This window comes from Balaenoptera ricei, chromosome 17, assembly GCF_028023285.1.
Source record: "Balaenoptera ricei isolate mBalRic1 chromosome 17, mBalRic1.hap2, whole genome shotgun sequence".
NCBI lineage: Eukaryota > Metazoa > Chordata > Mammalia > Artiodactyla > Balaenopteridae > Balaenoptera > Balaenoptera ricei.
This window is the reverse complement of record NC_082655.1, coordinates 53,024,003-53,037,577: the sequence shown is the minus strand read 5'-3', so window position 1 is coordinate 53,037,577 and position 13,575 is coordinate 53,024,003. Positions and strand designations below refer to the sequence as shown.

Sequence of the window (13,575 nt, the reverse complement as noted above, 5' to 3'; positions counted from 1 at the left end):
GCTATATTTGGTCAAGGGTTTCATGTATCCAGAGTGAGGTGGGAATAGAAGTTAGTATTACAACCCCATTGTATATATTTATATTGTAATTTTGGTACACAATTAGGTATACTACTGGGTATATTCCATACAGCTCTGTTAACATGGTCTGGATCAGACATTTCCACTGAATCCTTGAAGAAAAATGTCCCATATATAGAGAACATCTTCAGATGTTGTTACAGAGAGACATTTGGATTTAGTGGGTTCCAGCTAGCTATTCTAGTTTCCAGAGTAAACACAGAAAAGCAACACTTTTTACAGAATCCTGCCCTAGTCAGGCTTTTATTTCTTGTCTGTGTGTGAGACATAAACATTTGCAATTTAAGTAATGGTACATTTGTCTTTGAACAAGGATGGTCTTTTTCTTGTGAAAATAGATTACAATTTTCAGATCTTCAAATACTAAGAAGTTGAGGTTTACAAAGAAAGAATTAAACTGCAGTTAAAGTCAGTATTCAAATAAAAACAGATCTAGAAAGAAATCACTTGTTTTGATATTTAATACCTTTTTGAAGGACATGAGTTTTTTGTCTGTTTGTTTTACCTGGTAGATATAGGAACAGACAAAGAATTAACTCTTTGGTAAGGTTTGAAACCTCTGTGTCAAGAGAATAAAAATATTACTACTCTGCAATATTTTTTCTAGCAGGCTTCCTTGGACTTACAAATATTATAGTGAACTTGATGTCAAAGAGAACCACCTTGAAGAAGTATGGAATTAACTTTATGGATTGCATTTTAACTTTTCAATTCCAATTTATAATTTCCTGTTACCTGATTTAGTGTTATCACAGGTCCTGGACCTGTGGGTCTCTTTGAATTAAGGAAATTTATTGACCCCAGTACAGCCCAAGAGTGAGACAGGGACCAGATTCTCTCCCTACATGGCAACTCTATTTCAAGTGTTGGGATTACTATCCCCTGCAAAGTCCCTCCAGTGTTAAGAGGAACAAACACATGAATTACTTTCTCTCATTTTCTTATTTATGGATGTTAGAAAATAACAATTAAATGTAAAACTTAGGCATTGATTTTCCAAATCTGAAGGGTTAGCCTCGAACTATTTTTTCATACTGAAACAGTCTGCTATGTTAATTGGAAGTTTTCTGCCCGGATGCTTTGAGGTTTATTTTGGGATTCTTTTCTCAGTCATGTCTTACAGCCAGACATGCACAACCAAAGGTAAGATTTGTAATTTAATTAGATGGCATCTTATCGATTTTCTAGGATTAGCTTAATTAGTCAAGTGTATCCACCTCTAATATTTACACCCTGGGCAGATAGATCTTTTCAAGCAGATTCTATCCGGCCGATGTAATACCTGAGCTATCTTACAGGCTCTATATATACAGCCCCAAGTTAAAGCACTAAGGCAGAACTTGACATAAAACCATAAAAAAAATTTAGTGTGAAAATAGAAATTCTTCCTCTGTGAAACAAATGCAGCATTAAACTTTTCCCCCAACATTCTGTTTTGAAATATTTCAAACAAACAGAAAAACTGAAAGAACTTCACAGTGAGCACCTGTATATCCACGATCTAGATTCTATTATGAACATTTTACTCTACCTTCTTTGTCAAGTATTCCTCCATTTTCCATCCATCAATCCATCTTATTTTTTGGATGCATTTCAAAGTAATTTGCAGACAGTAGACACTTCCTCCTAAATACAGTACTTCAGAGAATATATATATATAAAACTCAGAATATACTTCAGAATATTTATATATATATAAAACTCAGAATATACTTCAGAATATATATATATATATATATATATATATATATATATATAAAATTAGAATCTACTTCAGAAAAATATATATATATATACTAGAGTCAAGTATTGGTAAAGAGTTATTTTAAAATCTTGAACATACATTGAAAGCACAAATCTTAAGTATACTATCTGATACTATTTGATGAATTTTGACAAACCCATACACCTGTGTAACCCAGAAACCCATCAAGACAGAGAACATTTCCATCACTCCAAAAAGCTCTCTTTTCCCAGTCAATCCCTGCCCGCACAGGCAACTACTGTTCTAATTTTTTTCTGTCTCAGATGACTTTTGCCTGCTTTAGAATTTCACACAATGAAATTACACAGTATATACACTGTTGTGTAAGATGTCTTTCACTCAGAATAATGTTTTTGAGATTTAGCTGTGTTTTTGTGTGTATCAGTACGTTATTCCTTTTTATTGCTAAGCACTATCCCTTGCATGACTATGGCACAGTATGTTTATCCATCTTCCTGCGGATGAACACCTAGGCTGTTTCAAGTTTTTGGTTCTTGTGAATAGACATTCTATGAATATACTTATATAATTTTTTTTAGACATATATTTTCAGTTCTCTTGGGTAAATATTTAGGCTTGCAATTTTTGTTTTTAAGGTAGGTGTTATATTCAGTTGTAAAAGAAACTGTCAGATTTTATCCCTCCAACAATGTATGAGTTCCAGTTCCTCCGTATTCTTACCCCAAGACTTGGTACTGTCAGTCTTTCTAATTTTAGCCATTGTGGTGGATGTGTAGTGGGACATGCAACTTTTAAAAGTACCCAATTTGATACTTTATGAATGGACTTTTAAACTACCCCAATCCATCTTAGTTCTAGGTTTCTGTAAATTTATCACTGAAGGCACCGAATATGGAGGAGAACGGTCTCATTAGAAGATAAACTCCTCAAAGACAGGTATTACACAATAGGAGCTTAATATATTTGTTAAATGACCTGAAAGAATAAGTGAAAGGTTATGCATACTTAGACTTAAGAACATAGGAAGGCTGTATCTGTGAGCACATCTATGCAATCCCCTTCCAGACATGCTGCCAGCTGCCTTTCATCTCCCTTCTGGTCTACTGAATTCTGCTGTTCTGGAGAGGTTTTTTTTTTTTTTTTTTTTTTTAAATGATTATTCTATGTTTATTTTATTTATTTTATTTATGGCTTTGTTGGGTCTTCGTTTCTGTACGAGGGCTTTCTCTAGTTGTGGCAAGCGGGGGCCACTCTTCATCACGGTGCGCGGGCCTCTCACTATCGCGGCCTCTCTTGTAGCGGAGCACAGGCTCCAGACGCGCAGGCTCAGTAGTTGTGGCTCACGGGCCCAGCCGCCGCGCGGCATGTGGGATCTTCCCAGACCAGGGCTCGAACCCGTGTCCCCTGCATCGGCAGGCAGACTCCCAACCACTGCGCCACCAGGGAAGCCCCTGGAGAGGTTTTGTTACATTTGTCTTAGTGTCTAGTGTAAAGACCATTCTTTTTTTTTTTTTTTTTTTGTCAGTGTCTGAACTGAAGTATCCAGGGGACCCTGAGTTAATACCTTCATCTACCCTGGTCTCATCTTCCTCCTGTGTAAAATGAAGGGAGTAAGTTATCTTAAATTTCCCTAGCACTAAGATATGGACATTCTGACTCTTTCTCCATCCCATCTAAAGTCATGATTCCCATGACAAACTTGCTTGCTATTTTTACTCTTTCTTTTGACAGTCTATGTGTTAGGGATTGAGGCTAGGTATTTGCTAAGAGGTTTGTGCACGCTGGGAAATTTATGTCAGAAAATAAATAAATTGGGGTATATATGGATTAAGGGACATTGGGAACATTTCTGGGTACCAAATAACCTTAACTACTTATGTTTTCCTTTTGAGCTAAGTAAGCCCTTTCCTACTTTGTCAAATTTCACAGTCAAATGAAAGATACCATCTACTTAGTATAAATGAAAATGACTTCTTGTCTTCTACTGAAATGAACAGACATTATTATTCTGATGAGGATTAATAAAATAGTAATAAATGACTCATTTTAAATGCTCACAATGCTCCACTTATGCCCCACAGTTGCTGCATAATTCTAACTAGGAGAAAGTTTACAAGTCCAGTGATTTCATAAGCAACCTTCAATTTATAGGTCATCAGAAACCATCACGAGGGTTAACTAAAAAAATGCTTTAAGCTTACATGGTCAAAGGGTAATATGGAATAATAGAAGGGGCAGGTGAGGCTTAAAAACTGTGGGAAAATGTAAGTATGTTAATAACTGCCATTTGCAAATTATCTTAAAATACATATAAATGCTGCTTTTAAAGACATTTTATTTGTAAGGATGTGTCCCTGACAGCTGGTAACAGGATTATTGGAGCTTTGGTTTTGGGTGAGAACCCTCCTGTCTAAAGGAGCAGAGAATGGGCTGTATCATACCAGTTCTGTGAAATGTATTGAGACTTGCTTTTTGGCCTAGAAAATGATCACTTTTTGTAATCCTTCCATGAGTAATTAAGAAGAATGAGTGGTTTCTTTTTCCAAGGAGGAAATGCAGATGGCCTACAGATACATGAAAAGATGCTCAACATTGCTAATCACCAGGGAAATGTAAATCAAAACCACAATGAGATATCACCTCACACCTGTCAGAATGGCTATCATCAAAAAGAACACAAATAACAAATGTTGGCGAGGATGTGGAGAAAAGGGAACCCTTGTACACTGTTGATGGTAAAGTAAATTGGTACAGCCATTGTGGAAAACAGTACGGAGGTTTCTCAAAAAGTTAAAAATAACACTACCATATGACTCAGCAGTTCCACTCCTGGGCATATATCAAAAACAAAAAGAAAAACATTAATTCAAAAAGACACATGCACCCCAATGTTCATAGTAATGTTGTTTACAATTGCTGAGCTATGAAAGCAGCCTAAGTGTCCATTAACAGATGAATGGAAACAGAAGATGTGATACACACACACACACACACACACACACACACACACGCACACACTGGAATACTACTCAGCCATGATAAAGAATGAAATCTTGCCATTTGCAACAACATGGATGGACTTGGAGGGCATTATGCTAAGTGAAATAAGTCAGACAGAGAAAGACAAATACTGTATGATATGTGGAATCTAAAAAATACAACAAACTAGTGAATACAACAAAAAAGAAGCAGACTCACAGATATAGAGAACAAACTAATAGTTACCAGTGGGGAGAGGGGAGGAGGGAGGGGCGTTATAGGGATAGGGAATTGAGAGGTACAAACTATTATGTGTAAAATAAGCTACAAGGATATATTGTATAACATGGGGAATATAGCCAATATTTTACAATAACTATAAATGGAGGATAACCTTTAAAAATTGTGACTCATTATATTGTACAGCTGTAACATATAATATTGTACAGCAACAATAACTCAACAAAAAATTTTTAAAAATTAATGAGTGGTTTCTAATTCTTGGGTACAAAGTTCCATTTGTATTTGTTAAATCAAGCTTTTTAATGGGTTCTCAAATCTTTTATATCTTTACTGATTGTCTTTGGTTGCTTGATCAGTCAATAGTTGTGTGTTGATGTCTCACACTTTGATGGTGTATTTGCAAATTTCTCTTCCTTCTAATAATTTTTGCTTTATGAATTTCTTTGATTCATCATGTACTTTGCATTAGGTGCATGTGCATTTAGAACTGGTAAATATTGATAGTGAATTGAAACTTTTACCATTATATGATAACCTTATTTTTCCCTAAAATAATTTTTGTTTTAAAGTCTATTTTTTTTTTAAACATCTTTATTGAAGTATAATTGCCTTACAATGGTCTGTTAGCTTCTGCTTTATAACAAAGTGAATCAGTTATACATATACAATATGTTCCCATATCTCTTCCCTCTTGCATCTCCCTCCCTCCCACCCTCCCCATCCCACCCCTCTAGGTGGTCACAAAGCACTGAGCTGATCTCCCTGTGCTATGCGGCTGCTTCCCACTAGCTACCTATTTTACATTTGGTAGTGTATATATGTCCATGACACTCTCTCACCCTGTCACATCTCACCCCACCCCCTCCCCATATCCTCAAGTCCATTCTCTAGTAGGTCTGTGTCTTTATTCCCATCTTGCCACTAGGTTCTTCATGGCTTTTTTTCCCCTTAGATTCCGTATATATGTGTTAGCATACTGTATTTGTTTTTCTCTTTCTGACTTACTTCACTCTGTATGACAGACTCTAACTCCATCCACCTCATTACAAATACCTCCATTTCATTTCTTTTTATGGCTGAGTAATATTCCATTGTATATATGTGCCACATCTTCTTTATCCATTCATCTGTTGATGGACATTTAGGTTGCTTCCATGTCCTGGCTATTGTAAATAGAGCTGCAATGGACATTTTGGTACAAGACTCTTTTTGACCTATGGTTTTCTCAGGGTATATGCCCAGTAGTGGGATTGCTGGATCGTATGGTAGTTCTATTTGTAGTTTTTTAAGGAACCTCCATACTGTTCTCCATAGTGGCTGTATCAATTTACATTCCTACCAACACTGCAAGAGAGTTCCCTTTCCTCCACACCCTCTCCAGCATTTATTGTTTCTAGATTTTTTGATGATGGCCATTCTGACCGGTGTGAGATGATATCTCATTGTAGTTTTGATTTGAATTTCTCTAATGATTAATGATGTTGAGCATTCTTTCATGTGTCTGTTGGCCATCTGTATATCTTCTTTGGAGAAATGTCTATTTAGGTCTTCTGCCCATTTTTGGATTGGGTTGTTCGTTTTTTTGTTATTGAGCTGCATGAGCTGCTTGTAAATCTTGGAGATTAATCCTTTGTCAGTTGCTTCATTTGCAAATATTTTCTCCCATTCTGATGGTTGTCTTTTGGTCTTGTTTATGGTTTCCTTTGCTGTGCAAAAGCTTTTAAGTTTCATTAGGTCCCATTTGTTTATTTGTGTTCTTATTTCCATTTCTCTGGGCGCTGGGTCAAAAAGAATCTTGCTGTGATGTATGTCATAGAATGTTCTGCCTATGTTTTCCTCTAAGAGTTTGATAGTGTCTGGTCTTACACTTAGGTCTTTAATCCATTTTGAGTTTATTTTTGTGCATGGTGTCAGGGAGTGTTCTAATTTCATACTTTTACATGTATCTGTCCAATTTTCCCAGCACCACTTATTGAAGAGGCTGTCTTTTCTCCACTGTATATGCTTGCCTCCTTTATCAAAGATAAGGTGACCATATGTGCGTGGGTTTATCTCTGGGCTTTCTATCCTGTTCCATTGATCTATATTTCTGTTTTTGTGCCAGTACCAAACTGTCTTGATTACTGTAGCTTTGTAATATAGTCTGAAGTCAGGGAGCCTGATTCCCCCAGCTCCATTTTTCGTTCTCAAGATTGCTTTGGCTATTCGGGGTCTTTTGTGTTTCCATACAAATTGTGAAATTTTTTGTTCTAGTTCTGTGAAAAATGCCAGTGGTAGTTTGATAGGGATTGCATTGAATCTGTAGATTGCTTTGGGTAGTAGAGTCATTTTCACAATGTTGATTCTTCCAATCCAGGAACATGGTATATCTTTCCATCTATTTGTATCATCTTTAATTTCTTTCATCAGTGTCTTATAATTTTCTGCATACAGGTCTTTTCTCTCCTTAGGTAGGTTTATTCCTAGATATTTTATTCTTTTTGTTGCAATGGTAAACGGGAGTGTTTTCTTAATTTCACTTTCAGATTTTTCGTCATTAGTGTATAGAAATGCAAGCGATTTCTGTGCATTAATTTTGTATCCTGCTACTTTACCAAATTCATTGATTAGCTCTAGGAGTTTTCTGGTAGCATCTTTAGGATTCTCTATGTATAGTATCATGTCATCTGCAAACAGTGACAGCTTTACTTCTTCTTTTCCGATTTGGATTCCTTTTATTTCTTTGTCTTCTCTGATTGCTGTGGCTAACACTTCCAAAACTATGTTGAATAATAGTGGTGAGAGTGGGCAACCTTGTCTTGTTCCTGATCTTAGTGGAAATGGTTTCAGTTTTTCACCATTGAGGACAATGTTGGCTGTGGGTTTGTCATATATGGCCTTTATTATGTTGAGGAAAGTTCCCTCTATGCCTACTTTCTGCAGGACTTTTATCATAAATGGGTGTTGAATTTTGTCGAAAGCTTTCTCTGCATCTATTGAGATGATCATATGGTTTTTCTCCTTCAATTTGTTAATATGGTGTATCACATTGATTGATTTACGTATATTGAAGAATCCTTGCATTCCTGGGATAAACCCCTTAAAGTCTATTTTGACTAATATTATTTGACAGTCTCTTTTAGGTGGTGAATTTAATTCATATTAACTTATTCTGCTTACTGATATAGTTTAAGTTGTTTCTACAATCTTATCTTCTTTTTATTCTACTGATTCAGAAGTTATCTTCTCTATTTCTGTTCCTTAGTGATTATCTTACCACTCTACTCCAGCTTCAGTACACACATTTGTTTCTTAGACTTTGGAGATTGCTTTTACTTTCTAGAGAGTTTAGCAATCATTGAAAACTGTTGTAATTATAATTTATATAGAAATGTATCTTATAACAAGTAACTACAATAACTAATACAACAAAAATTTCAAGTAGTTTATCTTCTTGTATTTTAGTGAGAGGGCTTTGAATATCTGGCCTGCACTATAGCTGGAATTAGACGTCTAAAGTATTAGAACAATATAGCTTCAGTTTCTTATGGGTTGAAGCTGAGGTTTCTCTCTTCTTGTTATAATACAGATTTGGTCATCCCTTCCTTTTTTCTTTACTCTCTCTCATACACTCACTATATGTTAGGTATTTAAAGAAGGCAAGTAGTAAGAGAAAGTAAAGAAACTTCCTTCTTGCCTTCTTTAAATACCTAACATATACTGAGTGTATGTTATATACTTAACAATGTTCTAGGCACTGGGAACAAGATATATTCTCTAGAAATGCTGCAGAAAGACATCCAGGTATGAAAAGAGAAATAGCTCCACTTTTTCTGGATGGCAACTGTATATTATTTTGCTAATTTGATAAAAACACTTATCAGACTTATGGGTCTAATGATGTTGAATTACATACTTCTAGGCAATATTTAATATAGTTGGTATCTTAGTTTTCTTTGTAGCTACTTATATTAAACTAAATACATATTTAATTCACATTCTAAAGGGAATTACTTATAGATTTGGTTATACACTTTCTTCTTGTTGTGTGTGTGTGTGTGTGTGTGTGTGTATTTCCCTGATCAGTGGGCCTTCTGACTTTAAAATTCTAAAATTAGTTCTGGTTAAAAGTTCAAAAAATGTTATAATCCCTCATTCAGATCCTGCTCACTCTAGCTAGGGTGTAATTTTGTGAGCTATTTTTACTCTTTTTGCTCTATCTTATAATTGTTTTTCTCCCCAAGGCTGCTGTGAGTTGCCCTTCAAAGTCATGCTGGGACCTGTTATTTTCCAGTAAGGACATTGCTTTATAATAGGCTCAATGTCATTTCACTGGAGCAGAAAGTTAGTGGAATCTACCTTATGCCAGGCCTTTGTATCTACCAAAAGGAAATTTCACTATTAAATAACTAAGTTGCCGTTATTGAGCCCTGATTCTACTGTACTAAAATTTTCAGACAATCTCTTATTCTCAGGGTACTTGCATATCTAATTGTCAAGTTTAGTATATGATCCTTGTTACTCTGTAAGTGTTTAATTGAGTTAGTGGTTATAGCTGACTCATAAACCCATAAAACTCTTCAGTGGTAAACTAATTAGCCACTGCATCTGCCCTCTAAATAATTAACATTGTTCATTACTAACAATCAGCATAGGAGTTATTAAAAGTTACCTTACCACTCAGCTGTCTAAATCAGAGGCTTTCAAACATTTTTGTTCATGATCCTGAGTAAGAAATGCATTTTACAGGTTAATCCAGGACACACACACACACACACACACCCACGCACCCTACTAGGTATGACAGACTTGGATATTTTCTATTCTGTCCTCCTCTAGTCTATCCTCTTTCACTTAAAAACATACTGACCTACTAATAAAGAGTTTTTATTGCCCATTAATGGATTGTGATTTACAGTTTCAAAAAACGCTAGCTTAAGAAAGCTCACACTGAAACATAAAATTAAGAAGAATCAATAAACGTTTCCTTCAAAATTAAAACTTACTTGTTTCCTTCACCATCATACACCCATCTGGTAGTTCCAATTCCTTCATAGTTTGAAGCCCAATAATACATACAGGCATTAATGTGCAGAGTAAAGAGCAAGTATCCAGTTGTTCGAATGGCTCTGACAGGAGAATAAATGCAAAGTAAGACTCATGTTGTTCCTGGAATACAGCCTATTTTAACATTTTCTTTTCCTTAAAGTCTCTGCTGAATCTCCTTGTTTTAAATTTGTGAACTGTTAACTCTCATTAGTACAATATAAAATGATGGTGCCTTCACATGTTTTCTGACTGCAGTGTCTTGACTGGGACTGACAGGGTAGAAAAAAAGAAATCCTCTCTTTTCACAGATGGTATGAGTCAACTCCCTGAAAGATATGCCTCCAGGGTCACCTCTCCACTTTGAGTCCCATAAAATACACCATGCTGATTTCACTGGATATCTCTAAAAAGCTCATGGGATTTTATGCTATGATTAACTGACTAGAGGTCTCTGGGCAAGTTAAGTTCAGAACAGCAAATGAATGAAAATTCAGATTAGAATGAATTGTCATGAGAGAGATGTAAAAACTTGTGAAAGGGCACATTTCTCTGTCCTTGTTCTGACTGAAGCAGGTAATACGTCCTCTTTTTCAGTGTTGTATTCTTCTAAAATCTAATATAACTTTCATACTTTTATCTCACTTCAAAATGTTCAAATCTACTTTAGAACACAACCCAATATTTTGCATAGCCCCAAATCTGAGATTATTCCCTTCTCTTTTGCAGGGAGGCCATATTCTTCCCAAGTCCTGTCTAAAATATTTCACCATTGCTCTCTCTCCCAGCCCTGAAGTACATTGAGTTATACTTTACCTGTAGATATATGCCTTGTTCATTATAGACTCTAGGTGATGATTAAACTCAAAAAATGATGTGTACTATGTAGAAAACAAGCAAAAGAAATCCAAAAGTGCATTAGTCTTAAATACATCTATTATATTTAAATAAAACAATATAAAATAGACTTTATTTGTTACTGAAAATAATTCTATTCATGTCTTAAAAAAACTAAGGTCTGTCAGTGGCATTTTCCTCCGGGTAGTGCATTTTAACAAGGCGCCAAACTTCCAGAGCTTCTTGCTTTATTTTATGTCTACCCTCTAGTTATAATCTTGTTTGTAATGCTTGTTGAAAATCAAACTTAAAAACATTTCTTTCCTTTTTTTTCTTTTTTAAAGCATGTAGTAGAACTTTATTTTACAATAATTAAAAATCATACCTCCCCCCAAAACATAAGTAAAATAGTAAAAAATACATTGAAATCATAAATAGGTGTTAAATCCTGTTGCTCAACACTAGCATTGTTTTTAAGCAAGTTGCGTTAAATGTGTATTTATTTCAACAAAATTTAAAGTCCAGTTAATATTAGCATTTGTTATCTATTCTTGACATTGTTCAAAGACATAGAGAGTTTATATGCATCTAATCCAAACAGTTGCTATTTGCCTCAAGGTTTTCTTCTGCTTACACCCACTTCTATAGCAACAGATACTCCCTACATGCACTCTTACCCCCTACTTTCTCTTTTTAATCTATAGGCTGTAAAATGCAAGAGCAAGAGCATGAAATCCAGAGCCAAACACCAATCTCCTCTCTGCCACTTATTAACTGTGCGACCTTGGAAAAGTCACTTAATATTTCTGTACTTTGGTTTCCTCATCTGTAAATTGGGGACAATAGAGAATGTACTTAGACTCATAGGATCTTACAGATAGGAAGGGCTATTAGAGATTATTTAGTTCAAAGATTATTTAGTTCAAAATTTCATCCAATGTAGATAAGACTGTAATAGAACATTTGGAATTAGAAAACAGCTATAATAGCAATGACTATTTAACTAGAAATATACACAAATGATTTGTTTTTCCAGAATTCCTGAGTAGGAAACATCCATTAAGCATTCAGATTAAGATAATTTCAATTTGTGGTAACTTGTTTATTGTGCTCTTAACAGAAGTTTGCACAAAGGCACATTTTAAAATTTAGCTTAAGTGTTCACTGTAGAGAAAATTTATATTCTTAATTTGTTTTCTCATATATAATTTGGAGATAGGTAAATGATATTTTCCCTAGAGAACTGAACATTAAAATGGCACACTTATGTGAAGATGACTGGACTGTGGGGCTATGTTGGCTTTCAGGATCTCCTATATTATAAAAAAAACTACCTAATATAGTGAGTAGGTTTTTGGACACTGAAGGGACACAGAGATGGGGTGTGAAGAGTTAGCATTTTATAATTTTTATTATAATGCCAGACAAACACTCAAATCCATAGGGACCTGAGTCTGTCTCAGAGTTGTTTGCCTTTGAGCAGTGGCCTCCAGAAACGTCTATCCTACACTAGAAATTTGATGACGGACGGCCAGGCCACCAAGCTGCTGGGAACGTTAAGTTCTGCTCAATCTAGACCTACATTCTGTGGTCAAAACAGAAGTCTCTAGAGTTGTCTTGGATGGACGAGAATATAGAGTAAGGTCCCTCTTGACTTGGAAAAATCATGGGCGTGGAAGGAAAGCTCCTTCAGCCTGAAGTTTATTTGCCCATCTGATTATAGTAAGGAATTTGGAGTCAGAAAAATATGTGATAGAAATCCAGATACTGCCACTCACCAGAGTGTGTCTGGACAGATTTTTTTTACCCTGCTAATTCTCATTTCCCTCATCTCTAAAATGAGGTTGTTTGGAGGAATAAATGAGATAATGAATATGAAGTTTAACAAAGTATGTAGCTACAAGTATGTATTCAATAAATATCAGCTGCAGCTGTGTCAGGATCCACCCAAGCCTCCAGGTTATGTCATCTTGTCTTCTCAAGGTGTCAAAGCGATAACCACCTAAAACTGATAAAATCTTTGGTGTTCCTTTTAAGAAGGCTGTCTTTGGAAATACAAGCTATCATTGCTATTATTAAAAATTTATATGAAATTTCACATCTTGACTCTCCTCAGATTCCTCTTAGGTATCGGATAAAGCTATGGGTTATAAAATATTTATGTCTTAGAATCTTTTTGAATAGGTAATACATTCACATAGTTCAAAAAGCATAGGAAATATATACCTTCATAGTCTTTTCTCCTATTCCTGCCCCTACCCATCCTGCTTTTCCCTCCAGCTTCTCATCCTTACCTCAGTTGACCATTTTTATTAGATTTTTTTGGGTAGTCTTCCACTGTTTATGTAATATAGAAAAATAGAATATTTTCCCCTTTCTGTTACAAAAGTTAGTATTGTTCTATAAACTGTTCTCTAACTAGCTTTTTTTTTTTTTTTTTAACTAAGCAGTTTGTCTTGGAGGTCTTTCATAGAAAACTTCCTCTTTATTTTTGCATTACAAAGTACTCTATAGATATACTGCAATGTATTTAACTATTTCCCTCTTGATGGACATTTGAGTTGTATCTAAGTATATAAATAATTTTGTTATGCAAAACTGTGCTTGTATTTTTCTATAATTATAGAATTTTTGATGAGTGAGATAAGTTAGAGGTCATCTAAACTAATAGTCTCATTTTACAG

At 35.1% G+C, this 13,575-nt stretch overlaps 1 protein-coding gene across 1 annotated transcript in view; it reads right to left on the bottom strand.

The window, feature by feature from the left end:
- Positions 1-13,575, bottom strand: part of CNGB3 (cyclic nucleotide gated channel subunit beta 3) — a 151,009-nt gene that overhangs the window by 50,161 nt on the left and 87,273 nt on the right. Inside the window, 2 exon segments of the mRNA XM_059901722.1 lie at positions 10,015-10,137; positions 10,871-10,935. Coding sequence (XP_059757705.1) covers positions 10,015-10,137; positions 10,871-10,935 — 188 coding nt within the window.